The 17,998-nt window shown below is 40.3% G+C and overlaps 1 protein-coding gene across 1 annotated transcript; it reads right to left on the minus strand.

Moving 5' to 3' along the window:
* Nucleotides 1–232: 232 nt before the first annotated feature.
* abhd15a (abhydrolase domain containing 15a) lies at nucleotides 233–13,481 on the minus strand. Its single transcript, XM_031297299.2, has 3 exons — nucleotides 12,432–13,481; nucleotides 3,290–3,645; nucleotides 233–2,150 (listed from the first exon to the last, which is right to left on the minus strand). Exons 1-3 carry the CDS (start codon nucleotides 12,978–12,980, stop codon nucleotides 1,505–1,507), a joined length of 1,551 nt encoding a protein of 516 aa, XP_031153159.1. The 5' UTR covers nucleotides 12,981–13,481; the 3' UTR covers nucleotides 233–1,504.
* Between the last annotated feature and the right edge of the window lie 4,517 nt (nucleotides 13,482–17,998).

A 17,998-nucleotide genomic window follows, 5' to 3' on the forward strand; every position in this document is an offset into this window, starting at 1 on the left:
TGGGGTTTGTGCTATGATAGGGAGTCGCTGTGAGCATTTACTCAGCAGAGATTTGACAAGACCACAGATCACACTTTTAGTGTGATGTGCTTTAAACATGAAGATGATTGTATGCAAAAATAATGAGAAACTGAGAACAAGATACAGCATATTATGCAACATGCTGGTATTAAGGAATTTTTTTACCTGTAGCTAAAAGCTATTTTTTTTAAGGACGTATTACACTCAATTATGTCATCTTGGTTCATTATTATATATTTTTTATTTTGAAATTCCATCACATAATAAAACTCATTTAGCAGGCTTATCGCACATTTATAAAACAGAAGACAAAAATCAGTTGACAAAAGTTCTTGGCAGTTTTGTGTCCTGATGCTTTCTACTATTCTGAACCTCGACTTTTTCCTGCTTAACAAACTGTTGAGCTGCCCTTTGAAGTGTTTCTCCTCTCAACACTTTCATCACTATATTATTTATTACTTTTTATCGTTTTAATTCATATAATTTATTAGCTGAATGCACACGAATTAATCCAAATAACACAATTTCCATGGACTTGAGAAATGTCTCAAACATCATTATGCCGCTAAGTCTTGAACACTCCATCTTAGTGCGAAACCAGCCACCCTCACAGCTCCACCACCTTCAGATCCTGAGTGGTCGGGTGAAACCTTGGGAGCACAGAGTTTAAATAGTGAGACAGCAAAACTCACAAAGTGCTTCCAGCCATCCGGCTCATTAAAATATCATAACGTCATGACACAGATTTTCCTCTAAAAGCTGACTGGGTGGCAAACACACATAGGTTCCTCTATTCTGGGCATCACAAGCAATTTCCCAATACAGAAGACAAAATTCAATAATATAAACGGTATAGTGTGTACAATAACACTGGGTGATCATTTGACTAGCTCAAATTAATTTCAAATTTGCACAGGATTTTTTCCTCCTTTCTACTCTATGTACAAGACTTTCAAAACCTTTGCTCCCCTATAAATATCCTTTCAGTGTTAATAAAAGAGTAACAGTAAGACGCTACAATAAGTGTCAAAGTTTCAAACATGCCGTGTAAACTGTGTAAAATGTGAGGCAGTTGAATTGATAAATCAATAAATTAATGTGTGACAGCATCCTTCAGATTTAACAGCTGGCAATGAAGAGATTTGTTATGCTCTGTAGAAAAATATATAGCCACTCATCTTGAGAGTTTAATGTCAACTGTTAAACAATCAGTTTAACATAACAACTGCATGCAAGCGTGTGGCCTGGCGTGATCTTTTTTCCTGTCCGAGTGTTTTATACCTCACATCAAGTGTGTGAGAACAACGCACGCTTAAAAGTACTCCATGACCTCAGTACTTCACAACATCTGCACTTTTCTAGTTTTGGATATCTTCACACTTTGTGTGTCACACTGGCAGAGAACAACCTGAGTTCTTCACATCCAAAGTCTAAACAATATCAGAAAGCATCCCTAAAGTCCATTAAATTCCATTAAGCTCCCTCATCGTGTGTAGGACCTCTGCCAGTTGTAAATGGCATGGATATTATGGGAACACGCTGGCACTCGTTTACATGTACTGACGCTGCGGTGGCGGAAAACCCTCCCTCCTGCGCCTCCCCCCAGTCCCCTCCTTCTTGCAGCGAGCTGCTTTGCTCTCTCTTCTGCAGCGAAGAAGTCTGTGGTCGCCCTGAAGAATTCCAGCAGAGCTCTGTGGCTCCAGTTGGTCCGACGGCTCTCCATCCCACTGTTCGGTGCAGAACTGACAGTCCCCAATGCACCAGCGGCGCTCCCCTCAGACTGGGTGGAGAACCCACAGTGACTTCCATGGTCAGTTAGGAGGAGGAAAAAATGTGGGTTTGTCTCAAAGAGTTCCATGGGTATCGTGGACTGGGTGTCACCACGGACTGGGTCATCCTGAGCGCACACGCTCAGAACAGGAATAGCCACTTCGTCTACGTCTCTCAAGGGCTCATTGCGTTCCCAGTAAGCATCCCAGGTACCTGAAGTATTGCAGCCACTGCTGGTCCCTGCTGGTGCTGCTGTTGCTGAGCCAGTCTGACAGAACAATGCCTCTTCCAGGCCACGCAAGGAACAGCTAGAAAACAGGGTGTCTGTCTGTATGGTCTCACCCAGCACCGTCTTGTACCTGTGCATATAATAAATGGAGACAACAAGAGAGAACCAGTAAATCAATTTTAAAGAGCTGCATGGGTCATATTCCCTTAGTGGCATTGATTTGAGAAACTTGACCTGGGTCACGATGTCTGTCTGAATCAATGACTTGACACTGAGCAGGCCATCTGTTGCTACAGTAACCTGATTTTCTCCTTAATTGTCTTTGCCTTTCCAGTAAACGGTTCATAAGAAATTGCATCTTTTTTTTTTTTTTTTTGCAATTTCTTTTTTTTTTGCAATTGGCCGACTGAAAATTCATAATTGTCCTTCTCTCAGTGTGCTGTGTTTGATATTTTCATATGGCATATGCAGCAGTCTTATGAAACTGTGGTTTTTCATTATGTTCTTGACACTGAAATATTCCCTGCCGTAAACTGAAAGATGAGAAGGAGCTGCTGATCTCGTTCTGTCTTGCAAAACTCATTATGCTTACTTAAACCAATGCACCATGTCCCAAACAGATAGGCTCTGTATGTGCTGCATATATATATATATATATATATATATATATATATATATATATATGCACCCAGAAAACTACTCTAGACCTTTCAAACTATAAATGCTTTGCAGGTCATGTTATTTTTGTAGTTCTGGCCATCGTTCGTATTTGTTAGTACTCAAATTACTGTAATTGCTGATACATGGGAACCTCACTAAAAAAGAAAATCGACGATCAAGTAAGCTAAACATCTTTCTGGTTCAACTTTGACCTACCCTAATTGCCGTAGTTGTGCACATATTTTCATCTGTAACGAGGGATTGTTTCTGACATTTTAAGTGTGGTCATTCGGTTTTGCCTCCAATCTTAAATCTGGCAAAACTGACTTATTTGATTCTTTTCTGTTTTTTTTTTTTGTTTTTTTTTGACAGAATGACAGATATTGTTGAGGTAATGTTGCTGTTCTCCCAGATTTCAGCAATTACTTTGGTGAGTACGTTATCATAACCAATAGAAATGAAAATAAGCCAGTAATGAACCAGAAACTTCCTTTGAAAGCCTACAGACGTGTGTTCACTAGTCTTTCTATGTACCTCACTCTTTTGATATTTTGTTCCCAGGTATCGTCACCATTTTGCCCACCCTCGATACTTCCCTCCATACAATACCTGCTGAGACATATCTTCTGGTAGAGCACCAACGCCCACTGCAGGGGCCACATGCACAGCCCGTTCTCAAACCAGCTCTGACAGCGGAACACAGGCGACAGGCAGACAGCCGCCGTCATATAGCTGGATGATCCACACTCCCCCAGGTAAGAGAGGAGAAGGCCCGACCCAGTGCTTTCGCTCACTGCATATAGTCTTCCTGCAGGCTGTCTGTGGCGAATGTAGCGCACAGCCTCGCGCAGATCTGCAGGGTCACCAAACTGCTGCAGCTTGAGGGTGGTGAGCGGGGTGCCATTGTGGCTGCGGCGGTTGAAAACTGCCGGTAGGTAGCCATGGGACAGTGCCGTTTCACATAGCTGTAAAGAGAGGGGGTGGAGAAAATAAATAGTTCTGTATTTAGTGTGTTAGCTTCTTTGAATTAAATACAGAATGATTACTTGTAAGACCAGATGGGAAAGGTATTAATCCATTTATGGAACATGAAATGGTTGATATACAATGCATTTTACATACACTCTGCATACCCCCCAAAAAAATCCTCTTTTTCATCCCTCTAAATAGGCCAAATGCTGGAATTAACGTGGCCTGTTCTCTTGGTTGCTAAGAACTAAACAATGCCTCCTTTTAGAGATCAGTTTCCATTTTGTTCCACTAAATGTCTTTGCAGTTGTAACACCTGAAATGGCATGGTACTAGGCTACTTTTTATTGTATGGAAAAGGAAATAAACAGTTGCTGGGGGAAGTGAGAACACCGTAAAACTACAGGATTACATGTTGCTTCCTTTCACCATGCTGCTGAACCACTGTACACTGTAATAGTACAGAACACAGTACACTTGTTGTCATATCAGTGAATTGCATGCCGTTTTCTCTTACAGTTTCATCTATTTATGATTTTAAACAATTGAGGAACCAATTCTTGCGAATCAGGCATACAATGATTGTTTGGCCCATGAGCAAACAAGAGTTATGCATCCCAAGACACTGCCTTCACAATCAACAATTGAGTGGCAAAAGAAGAAGGTCCCTTGGTGATTGTTAAAATCAACTTGTCAGTTCTCAGACAGTGGAGGCGCAGGTGAAGGCCAACATTCTGCACAACAGCCAGATTCTTAGCTCTGACAGCTTCAACCTGCACAATTCTGCACTCCTTAAACAGGGCTCAGAGCAAAATTGGCATACGAGAACAGAAAAGGGCTTGAATACGGAAACCTGTGATCTCATGTCTGGCAGAAAGTCTTCCCTTTCAGTCCCCTACAGCGTGGAGAGAAATATCACTACTCAGTGTTTCTATTGTGAAGTGAGTTTATTATTATAATATAATTATTCTAAACATTTTAATTTAAATGCTGTTGAGAATGTAGGACAATGATATATCCTCACAGTTTACGAACTATTGTGCACAAAGCAGCATCATTTAGCGTATGGCTCTGTGAAGCGCTATGCAAACCTGATGGGAATAACAAATTACAATAACAAACCAATTTCAAAAATCAGCTGTCATTGAATATGTGTCTTTTCAATCTGTAAAATGCTCTTGTTCTCACCCAAAAAGCCTTTTCATTTTTAGCATACATTTCTTTTGCTTTTAATGCTCTTGAGAATCTGGCTCTAATGGTTTTGCATTTTCTTTTTTTCTTTCTATCTCTGCATGTTAATAGTAAACTCTTTTTTATTAGAAAGATTACACGCCTGTATGATTTCAGGAAAGAAAACTGTAAATGTATAACTTATTCTTTTAGCCTTGGCTGCAGATTACTTTATTGTAAGCATTATCTAATTTGCCAAATCCTTAATCCTAATAATGAAGTCTTTGTAACATAAATAGCACAGAATATCATATAACATATTTCTATAATATCCCAAAAAGTTGAGCAGACACATCATCAGACTAGTAAGCCTAAACCGGAGCTTATAACTACATGAAGTGGGGAAACTAACTCTAGAGAGACTGGAAAGTTTTGATTCAGAGCAGATCAGAAATGACAATTAAATATATATAAATTACAGTGAAAAGCTCTCCATGCAGAAAATGACTAGAGAATGTTTCAGTCAAGGCTCTGAATATTACCTTTTAGGGACCGTTCGGTATTTATGGAATGGACCACCGGAGGAAAATAGGGGAGGGTCATGTCTTTTTATTTTTTGTTGAGGGGAGGGTCAACCAACATTTTTTAGTCTGGGCGGGGGGGGTCACCCAACTTTTTTATTCATGAAAAGAGCAAAATTTCAAAGTGGCTTGTTTGGTGCATATTTATGCACCAAACCACCATATTTATGCACCAAACCATAAATTTATATTTATGGTGCAGTCTCGGCCCCCTACCAGATGGGTCTGACCGCATATGCGGAGTTTGCTGGGGGGGCAGGAGGAGCCCCCTTGTGGCTGAAACGGGTAATTGCATTATTTAAAAAATGAGTGGAATAATTACGTCTGGCATGACCAGATATTTTATAAATATCTTAAATAACACAACAACTAAATGGTGGTAGGTAATACATCAGATTTCATATACTGCTTTAGTAAAAAAAATATTACCTGGCTGACGTTGGGAGCAGCAGGATGCAAAAAACGAAAGTTACTGTTGCACTAGTCTGGACATCTTGCCGTGCCAACCTTGCAATAAAGGTTTCCTAAATGCCATGTATATAAATGTGATGTCAGCTTACTAATTGATTGCGGGTTTTGTGTAGATTTGGACTTTTATACGTTTATTCCACTTTGTTTAAACGACGAAGTGGAGAGGCCTCATTCACCTGTTCGGAGCTGGCTGGTGAATGTACGCTCGTATAGACCTAGCTGGATACACCGTGACTCTGTTTGTGGATCTACTGATCGCTGTGGATTACTTTTTTTCCGTGTCATTGGATTACGGCAAAATACGGATCTTTTTTCTTAATGCATCTTAACGTTTTATGGTGAGTTTGGAGAGACATCTCAACAGACTGTAGGTCCAACACTGATTGTTCACCGTTACATTTTAGTTGAATTTAAGCGTCTGTCTATTGCGTTCCAAAACAGCCGTGCCGCGATTGGATTTCATAAGGGCGAATTGTTAAATTGTTAGAATGTAATTTAAAATCTGCTTTAAAAATAAACATATGTGTTTTGGAATGTAATGTTCAGCTTCGGCACCTTTACCTATGTGCTAAAATATACAATGACGAAGCCTAGTGACGAGTCCATAGCAACCAGTGTTGAATTGTTATTTCCCATTGTCCTTTGCTGAATGGTCTCAATGTTTTATTGTTTTATTTCATATGAATACTAGTTTACTAGAGGAGTAACTTAGTATTTGAAGTAATGCAGTAATGCAGGAAGTGTGCATTTAGTTTCCATGCTTATTGTGTTTCCACAACTATGTTAGTGAGTAAATCTACTGAAATGGCCACCACACCATAACAGAGGAGAGGGATGTGTAAGATGAGAATGCAGAGGTTAACTCCTGTACGTCATGGCTGTAAAAATCAAATGGTATCTGTATATCTTTGCTAAGTGCAAACTTGCACGCAAGGGGAGGGTCATGCCTATTTTTAAAATTATTTTGGAGGGTCATAGGAAAATTATTACTGACGAGGGGAGGGTCAAGTCTTTTTAGGTTAGAGGCCACAAAACTCCTCCGGTAGCCCCTTGATTAAATAACGTACAGCCTTAGATGAAATTATTCAATCTATTACAGTGTCTGGAAACACAGGCGGAGGATTTGTCTTCCCTCTTCCCCTCAACATAGAAGGAGTAGAGTTCAGTTGTCTCATACCAAAGTTTGTGGCAGCCTGTGCAAATACATTGTCAGATTTGAAAAGAGTTATATTCTGCTTTAAATTTGCAAAACTCCCAGTGGGATGCAGGAAGAGCTGCAGAATCACTGCATTAAATATTTACCAGCTGAGAAAGACTGCAGTAGGATTTTTGCCACTTTTGGGTTGTCTGTATGAAAAAAGGATCTACTCGTTTACATTGCGAAGTAAAGCTCTGAGGAGAGCTAATACACCGGAACATCATTAATTCACTCATTCATTAGCCTCTTCCCAAACTCGTGAAAGGAGGGGAAGAGTAATATCAAATAAGTGTGAATCACCTGCATTCAGTTGAATTCACATATATAATAGGTTTTGAAAGACACTGTTAGATATTTCACAATTTAACTGCATACAGTATGTGTGCCAGGGCTGAGCAATTAATAATAATAATTAGGTTAACTGAGTGTGAAAAGATTTTGTCCTGTTTATGCTCCCCTGCTCAAGTATTAATAATATTAGCGACATTGTGGTGATGCACTGTGTGTACCAACCAGCACACTGAGTAACAACTGCTCACAATAGATACTAAACACACCTTGACGATGGCGAATAAAATGAATGGAAGAAATCACTAAATCCAAAGATATTACAAAGCCTGTATTTGTTATATCATTTGACCCCCAAACCTAAAACTACTTTTTGTTCGGAAGGGAAGCTCTGACTCATGACCAACGAAGAATATTTTTTTGAACAATCTGATAAATCACCAGCTTAGAGGGAACAATTGTCCTTAGGGCTTCCTTAATCTGACTTTAAATATAGTAGTTGGCCTTTTTTCTAGATCATATTTGTGCACATTACGTTTCTGGCAATACTTTTCCTAAAATGGTATCCTGACATTCTGAATTTGTCTTTTTCTCTGAGATCTCAACAACAAACAGTAGCTGCTCCAGCAGTTTTCTGCCAGAGTTGATAAACTTTCAGCTCACTGACAAATTCCTTCAGCAGGGACTCTAGACACTGGACAGCATGCCAGCTCTCATACACACTGTCCTTCTTCCAGTATACCACACACGCACGCACACACACACACACACACACACACACACACACACACACACACACACACACACACACACACACACACACACAGGGGCATATTCTCCTCCCACGCTGCCTCGACAGGAATACAAACAATGAATATTACCTTCAAAGCATTTTGAATAAGGTGATCTTCTTCTGTGAGACCACCTGTTAAACAAACTTCAGCAGCTTCATTGCAACATGTTGCAACAAATCAAGTTCAGTTAAGGATGTTATTCGATTAGAAGCCTTTTAGAGGCAACAAAGCATCTCGCTACAAATCTCTGTCCTCTATTCAGGTCAATAGTTTCCCTAAATACTCTTTAATAGGCCTGTGATACATGTCTGGGGAATAGATTTGCTCCTCTGAGTTGGATGTGTGCAGGAGTGCAGCTAACATTTAGGCAACAAGGGACAATTTGTTTTTGTGACAATTTTGTGGATAAATTTGATGTTAAAGTGCATCCATAACATACTACTACTGTATATGCCGACCCGGTATTACATGTGTATATCTTCTAATAATTTTACTGCTCTGCTATGCGAGAAAACTGTGAACAGTTAAAACATATGATACAAATCTAGATGAAAAGTTCCTGTACTTGTTATATAATAAATGCCATGACTGCCATATTTATAGTTAATTGGTTGGCCCATTTTCTTCTTTGCCTACTCATTGTTATGTTATATAGACATAGATATCGGTACATCTTTGTCCTATTATATTGTATTGGGTCTTGTGCTATGTTTCCGTGATTTAGAAATATCCAACACTAGGACTGATTAAGTATTACTGCTACTATTACGTCTCTAATCTAATCATGACTGTTAATGGTAAAACTTTCCTACTTTTACTGCACGAGTGCTAAGCTATTATCCCGACCCGCAAGGAATTTGGAAAATTCCAGCTGCTCTCTCAGCAATCACAAAGTGAAAAAGAATGGTCTGAAAAACAATTATCTAAGTGTTGAATGGTAAATTACACATAATGACTGCAATATATAATACCTCATATCTATATGGAATGAAAAATACTTGATGTGAAAATGAGTGCCAAAAGCATACTGAATTAAACACTTACAAAATGATGGTAAAACTGCTCACAAGTCTGTCAGGAAAGTGTGACGCGTGTAAATCATATTAGGCAAGACGGCTGCAACAGCTGGATGTCTGCAACCAGGAACATTTATGGCCTTTCAACACATTGCTCTAAACACACAGGCCACTGAATATGGAGCTCATTACTAACCCTAAGTCTTTACACACCTTCAGTTTATTAAACTGGCATCTTTGAGTGACCTTTTTTTGAAGTTGAGGATAAAAAATGGGTTAATATTGAGTTTGTTGATGGGTGAGATCAGGAGAGTTTGAGGGGTAGCTGTCTATGCAGACTTGCTTGGACTTGAGAGTTTAGATAAACACAGTGCTGGTTCAAAGGAATGGTTCAACATTTTGGGAACCATGCTTCTTCACTTTCATGCCAAAAATTATGAGAAGATCCATACTGCTCTCACTGTAAATATGAAGCTACTGCAGCAGTCGGTTAGCTTAGCACAAAAACTGACACTTGATTTTACAGAGGGGTTATGTGCATGCACGTGTAATGTCACAATTTGTTATTTTAACACTTTGGTTTATGTACGGATTGGTTTATGTATGAATGGATTTATTGTATGTTTTCGGATGAACACATCACAAACTCTGAAGCCATTGAAAAGACTGTAGGCCTATATGACTATTGTTAAGTACTGTATCAACGTTTACCTCTATCATTATGTAAATGCTTACAAATCATGCCCGACCACATAAAAAACAAAGGAGCCTAAGACAGAGTAAAAATATGAATAATTTAAGGAGGATGGCTTATTCATAAATTCATGAGTTCCTGAAATGTGCTGTCACTGCTGTGTAAAAGAGAATGGGACAGGGACTACAAGCCCATACACTCCAAAAATAAATTTCCCTCTCCATTTCTTCTGTGTCACAGATCAACGAGTGCGTACGCCCACGTAAACAAGAGCTCTTCTTGTCTTTGTCTGACACACGCACGCACACACACACACACACACACACACACACACACACACACACACACACACACACACACACATACACACCAGTGACAGGAGCAATCTTAATTGGTGTATATCCCTTGTTACGCCTCAGCTAGTGTAACTGGCTGACAGCATCACAAATAATCTGTACTCTGATGATGGCCCAGAAAAAAAAAGCAAGAGGCACAGATCTGCCTGAATGTGACAATCACTTTTCATCTCTCCATCAGTTTTCTTTTTTCTGTGGTAAAGCTTTAAGACCCCACATATTTATGATGCGCTGTTTTCGTTCTATTTTCGTCTCTCTATTGTTTCTTCTTCTTCTTCTTCTTCTTCTTCTTCCACTTCTTCTCTTTCTGTCGTCCTCTATCCTTTGTTTTATCAGATCTACACAAGAAGTTATTTACTCTAGATTAATGTCAAACACATTGGGTTTTGTTAGTGTTGAGTTCTTGCAGAGTTGTTATATCTGACATGGGGCTGACACTGAGCCTGTGATAGGTTTGCACACAAAGCTAACAGTATGTAATGAAATGAGCTAGCACGATTCCAGGTGCCCAGAGTGGTGAGAGAGCCAACAGGCCGTCATGTGGAGCAGCTCTGCACTTCCCCAGGCCCCTCAAGTCAAGCAATGCTTTGTAATCCCTCACTCAATTACCTCAGTCAGTGTATTGAAAGAGCAGTTGAAAGACTGGTGCTGCCTCCGCATCTGCTCTTTTTACCCCTCAGCTCTTTTGTTCCAACTGAGCTCGCCATGGCTTATCTCAATTGATTTCCTTTGCCCAAATAGTCATTGTTGATTTGCACTGGCAGCTTCCTCTTCTTCTACTCTTTTGACTAGTTTCTAGATTCTACCCTCAGAAAAGTTCTGTTGTTGCATTTTAGCTATGGGAATGCTCATGTATAGCATGTAGAACGCTTTCCTACATGCTATACAATCAACAGGACACAATGCACTCTCATGCAGCTGCTATACTGTAATTCTCACCATGTTGACTCATGCTCTAACTAGGCTTGTCGCGATAGTCAATAAATCAATTAATCGCATGATAAAAAAAATGAGCTCGATAATTTTTCCGGCCTGATGCTTGTTTTCCTTCTCTCTCTCTCTCTCTCTCTCTCTCTCTCTCTCTCTCTCTCTCTCTCTCTCTCTCTCTCTCTCTCTCTCTCTCTCTCTCTCTCTCTCTCTCTCTCCCAACCAAAGACACTGGATGACCACTCTCTCGGTTTCTTAGCGTAACGAGGAGTGAATCCTCTTGTCAGTCATCCTGGCAGACAGAGAAGAGAAAACACTACAGAAAACACTAGTTGAAAGTTGGAGCAGGGTTTCCTGCAGCACTTTGCAGTTAAGGCGCCGGCAAAAAAAAAGAGTATATGAGCGATATCCGCCGTGTTACTCTGCGTCCTGTTTTCTCCCTTTCATTCCAAAGCATACAGTTGACAACCTGCAGGTGGAGGTGGTGGAGACAGGCACGGACATACACGCCGCTGTGGACTATGTCTCGCAAGCGGTTTCAGGAAAGTGACGCAAGTGTTTGTGTGTGTGTGTGTCGGCCAGCCCCCGCAAACTCCGACCTGCAGACAGCAGAGGAGCAGAAGAAAGTAGCTGTACCTTCAGCCACATAGATATAGATAGATATAATTTATTAATTATATATTATTTACTAAAGGAGATTAAAGACATATAGTGAATATTTAAAATGTCTTCCAGTTCCAGTGTTAAATATTCTTTAGAAATAAAAGTTTATTGATCTTTGAAAAGGTGTACCTGCATTATTATGCCATTATCATATTAGATGAAAATGGTCTCAGAACGACAATATTATCGTTTATCGCAATAATTTCTGGGACAATTTATCGTCCAGCTAAATTTGTTATCGTGACAGGCCTAGCTCTAACACAGATTAAGGCTACAAAGTTCACGAAGCAATTTCAGATGCATCTCAGTGGACATGCTGACCTTGGAAATGGCTCTCTGTTGATATGCACTGATTCAAAAACAATATGGGTGTGTTAGTGTCTGCAGACACAATGGAAACTGCTATTTATAACCTTTTACAGTTTATTAGGTTTGTGGATTATTTGAAGTTCATTTATTTGGTGCTAAGGATGAATGTGCTCTACTTTGGTCAGCAATCAGCTTTATGATCTTTTATATGATTGGCTGTTCACTTTCTGCATGTATATGATTTATCATGGTTAAGTATCATTTCTATAATAGGGTGATTTGAAGTGAAGTCTGTGAGAGAAGCCAAGAACGCACCTTTAACACATTTCTAGTGATCTTCCCAAAAGAGTTTGGGATGATGAGCAGAACCGGACTGGTGGAGTGACTGGAAGTCCTGCGTCGTTTCTGGTAGGATGGCACTGCCCAGTCCAAGGCCACCAGCCCATCATCGCTCAGCTGCAGGTTGTCCCGCACAAACTGGACCGGGCTATTGTACGGCCAGCACGCCTTGTACACACTCTGAAGTAAGGCGCTGGCCCGCCACGTCCACCCAACACACGGCGAGTAATTACTGAAAGTCCTGCAGTGTTTTAGGAGATAGTTGGCCAGTGCCGACGGTTTGCAGATTAGTGCCACGGTGCGTGCTTTCCCATCTGTCCCGGCACCCGCACAGGCTGCCTGGGCACCGTCGCTCCCCTCTCGCTCTGAGGCGCACCTCCCGGTCTTGTCCTTCGTTGTCTGTTGTGAAATCCCCAGCCCCTGAAGCAAGGTATCCGACTGGCTCTCTGTGCCAAAATATTTGGAGCCTGGCCAAATTAAGACCACCAGGATCACAATGCACAGAGCCACAAGCCATTCCAGCATTGGCACGGTTGGGGAGAGCAAAATGAGCACAACACTGTCGCTTTCCAAACCTTATTCCGGATCTTAAGTTGATAATTATAAATTTACATGATATAAAAAACAGTCCACGGAAACATGCTCTTACAGTATGCTGATATTTTGTCCTAAATTGATGCTCAGTTCGTCTGTGAAGTTTGGTGCTTCCCTCCGGTGCCAAGGCGCGCCAGTCCCTCGTCTTTCTAGGCGTGCTGTCTCAGTTACGCAGCGTTTAAATATCGTTCCAGCTCATGCCAAACCCGGCTTCATATTTCCATTTTATGTAGGCACTTTTTAATTAACGAGGAGATGCCGTCCGTGTTTCATGCATCCAACGCCAACTGGTTCATTAACCGAGCATGTGCAGGACTGCGCTCAACCCAACAGCTGGGCTAATGCTGGACACGCCTCCCATCATGTCCACCCCCCCTTCAGAGTAAACAGGTACTGCGTGTGCGTGATAATCGCTGCTGTTATTAGCCATACCCTATACATTGCTTCCAGTACACCAGAACAAGGAGGTAGATCTTGCGTGTTTTTGTTTTTGTTTTGTTTTTTACACTAAGACTATCTCTCTCTCTCTCTCTCTCTCTCTTGCTCACTGCCAGACAGACGGAGAGAAAGGGAAGTCACTAGAAGTGTAGTGCGCATTGTCCTTGTTAGATGAGTGAATTCCTTCTGCAACATGTGCACACTGTGACCTTGTAATCAGAGAGCGAGGGAGAACAACACCTAATAAAGCATGAGATCTGGATACAGGTACTATGATCTACTATGAAGGGCTTCTTTGGTGGGGACCATGTAAAGTAATGGAATATTAAGCAGGTTTCTGTTGTGTAACAAAACAACTTCAGGTTGACTTCAGTGTCTCAGTTTTGTAATTGTAAGTTGAAGTAAAGAGTGAAAGTAGGCCAGTGTTCTTTGGACATGCAGATTGTGATGCACACTGCAACACTGCAGACATCCAGTTTGATTCAAGCTTATACCATTTACATAATGTGATAACCTCCTCCCTGCTATGTTCATCTTCCCTCTTTATGCTATCTATGGAACTCAAAAGGATAAAAATAGCCCATTCATTAATGACTAAAGCAAGGAACCGAGCAGGAACATTTTAATTGTAACTCAGATATGTTGGAGGATATAGGGCAAATAGAGATTATCATCTACAAAGGAGTCTTCTTCTCCTCTGTGTACAAGATAAGGCATTTGAGCAACAGGCAAAAATAATATTGTCCCCCACTTTTAAAATTGTAAGCTTGACATTCTGAGGTACAACTTGCCACAAGTTAAAGCTGTAGTTGTTATTGTACATTCAAAGATCCATGGAAATTTTAATTGACATTTTCTACTACTGCTGCAAGGTTGATGAATTTCATGGAAAGCTGTAGCTGTGCCATCTGTTTTTGAGGAACATGTTGTTTTGGACACTCACTTAACCAATGGCAGCATAACAAAGCGCTGCGGCCTGCTGAATATAAATTGACTGCTGAGTGAACCAGTGGTGTATGCGAAAAAAACAAACCCAAGTAGAAAGTGTTAGGCAGTAGATCACTGTGTGTTTGTTCCAATTTTCAATGCCACACCATTCCTGTGGATTAGCCAATGGAAAATAAAAAAATGAATGGCAAAATGGGAGATGCCAAGCCAACGAGAGAATTAAGATCTCGGTATCCCCTCAGAGAGACACTTTGAACTGCTTACAGCTGGTGCATTAGAGAGCTGAGGGAAGTTGTATTCTGTTCATTTACTCAGCATGCATTTCCAGACTCTGCTCATGAGGCGCTTCCCATTTGTGTGTGATAACCATCTCAGTTGTTGCAGGCCTACTCTCTCGCTATGTAATTTTAGAAGCTCTGTGGTGGTCTATTAAACAGTTTAATTTCCACCTTAATAAGACGTCTCTACACTTAATTCCATTTGTGTAATGTTGAATTAATGCTCTTCAAGCTAAACTTGCATCAAAGTACTTTTTTCATTTCCTAGAATATCCTTTTTTGTTTTACAAATACCCTGAAAATAATATATTTAATGATTATTTCTGTTATTCTTGTATGATAGTCAGAGGTTTTCAGAGGCTTCAGTTAGTCTGAGCTGCAGGTGGAGCTGGCTTTTCTTTTTTAGTCATTGTCATATTGGCCTTGACATGATCAAATTGTAGCCAAAGCTAGAGATAAATTGAAAATGAACCAAGGGGAGCATGACGTGTTCAAAACGTTTGATGAATCAAAGAAGACTCCAAATTGTATTTCGTAAAATTACAAGGAATACAGGAACACATGAAATAAAAACACATTGTGAATTATCGTGTTTTGATCAAGGCTACTTCTCTTATGTACATACTGTCTATCAAGGAGCTGAGTGAGGCTGGTAGACAGTCATCTGTCTATCATATCAATAAACTCTCCAGTTGTACGTTAACCAATGGAAGACCACTCAGCGTTAGAGCAAAATATGGCCCTTGAAACCTGTATGTCACATTCTGTATCATGTGCTGTATGTGTCAATGGAAATCAGAGGTTGAGTTACATTTCTCTCGAGTACTTGTTTTATTATTATGTATTAAACCTAAATGTGTCACCCTTATTGATTGTAGTTTATATCCCATCCCACTAATTTAATTTGTAATGGATTAAAGAAAGATGTCACAGTATATAATATAATAAAAGAAGGCATTCATGCAAGAACATAGTTGATGTTTCCAAAAAGGTCATAAAAGATAAAGAAATATGTGGAATACAATAATACATTTTGCATTGATGGGAGGAGATGAGGGAAAAAAGGTCAAGAAGTCAACGTAAACTTTGGGACCAGATAGAAGCAACTAGATTAGATAAGGTTTGGACTGAGCAAGAAGTGTAGTAAAGGTTGTACCTTATATCACGGGATAATGCCACAAAGGTTGTCTAAAACAAACAAACAACTGTTGCTATCCTGTGTTTGAAGACCCCGACCCTCATCTTTAGGTTTATTGATAACTGAAATAGGCACACAAAGAATTGCCTGGTATGAGAAATGGATGGTAGAGACGATAGAGGCTTGTCATGTTGGTCACTCAAATACTTTACGGAGTAATCCATATTTTAGCTACCAAATCTAAAGTAAAATCTGTAGGGCTAAGGTTTTGTGAAAAATGCAGTCCTTAATTCTGTCAGTATTTGGCATTGTGAGAACACCATGTTTACCAAATTAGAGGCATTTAACCATCAAACAGATAACACACACACATATCTTCCAGAGTAGACGAGGAGTCTTTGAATTCATATTATTTAAGCAGATACATAAAATGAATGTAAAACTATTCCCTTGGTGCAAGAAAGATTGGAAGAGCCTAACCCAGTAATTTTCCCAGTCATTGACCCCAGATGACAAACTCGGACACACACACACACACACACACACACACACACACATACACACATACACACACACACACACACACACACACACACACACACACACACACACACACACACACACACACACACACACACACACACACCCCTAATCCACAATCCACAATCAAACATTGTGCTTTGACATGCAGAATCTGGAGTTTTTCCCCAGGAGTGCTGACCGAATAGGAACAGTAGGCTACTGGGCCGAAATGAAGACGTAGCCTAGAGGTTGCACTTTCTCTCTCTAGATGTTTAATGAATGAAGTCTCCTAGCTGAGATTCTGCTGAAATGTACACATCTTCACTGTGGCAGAGTAGGTACAATCAGTATGAAGAAGCCAATGGAACAATAGATAATGCTTTACTGTTTATAACTCTCTCTGTATTTCTCAGTATGGCTATATTCAGAAGATTGTGTCGTCCGGCGACTTTCGCGCACAGAAACTCGAGTGAAGATAATTACTTCTTCTGAAGAGTCCATGTTTTTTTAATCCTCCGTGTCCTCCTTGGCTACTAGCAACTGCGTGGAGGAGGGGTGGGGGCGCATGCGCGATCACGGAAGGCTTGTATCATGTGGACGCGCCGACAGTGTTGTTGTCATTACTTAGAATTCCTCATTGGGGAGACAGAAACTACGTACTATAGCTTAAAGCAATAGTTATACATTTTGTAAAATAGGCTCATTCATTTTCTTGCCAAGAGTTTGATAATAAGATTGATACCACTTTTGTCTGTACAATAAATATAAAGCTAGCAGCCATTTAGTGTAGCTTAGCATACAGACTGAAAACTAGCTAGCCTGGCTCAGTCCAAAGGTAACAAAGTCCGCCCACCTCTCAAGCTCACTAGCTTATTGTCTCTTGGAAGTGGAGGAAATGATTTTCTCTGGCTGTTTTCAGACAGCTTGAAAGATTATTAGATTCTGACACTTGTTACCCGTTTTTACTCATCTGAAATGGCCTCCATGGCAGCAAAACATGTTAGTTTATACATGACGTCATGAACTCCTGTAGGTTAAACTTACTAAAGACTTTTAAAGGCTAACTAACTCTAAGAGACATAAACTGGAGTAATTAAGGCTACAAACAACTCCTAATGTGTTAAATAGTGAGCTTTAGGGGCACTAGTAGGCAAGGCTAGCTGTTTCCTGCTGTCTCTATTCTTTTTTGCCAAGCTGCTAACCGGCTACTGCTGCATGGTTAGTTTCAGCCAAATTTTTAAGGTAGCCTACCAACGTGAGACTGACATCGTGCTTCTCATCTCACTCTCGACAAGAAGGCAAACTTTATTTTAAGCATATTTTCCAAAATGTCTTAAGTTTTCCTGCTAAATCTCCGCAAGTGTCATGAATTTTTTTCTAGCACGACTGGCTCCAGTAGGAATTCAACCTCTAACATGGTAACCTCTAAAACTCTAAAGAAGCTTTATTCATGTTACTTTAAGTGAGCAGGAACAAGCAGGAGAAAAGAGGAGTAAAGACAAGAGGACATTGAATCCAAGGAGAAGAAGACAGAGAGCCCCCTGTGACTCATTTTATGTGTTTAGATCTAATTTGTGGGCCCAAACAAATATCCCTCCTCCACATTTGTGAAATCTAGTTGCGTC

This window comes from Sander lucioperca, chromosome 5, assembly GCF_008315115.2.
Source record: "Sander lucioperca isolate FBNREF2018 chromosome 5, SLUC_FBN_1.2, whole genome shotgun sequence".
Taxonomy (NCBI): Eukaryota; Metazoa; Chordata; class Actinopteri; order Perciformes; family Percidae; genus Sander; species Sander lucioperca.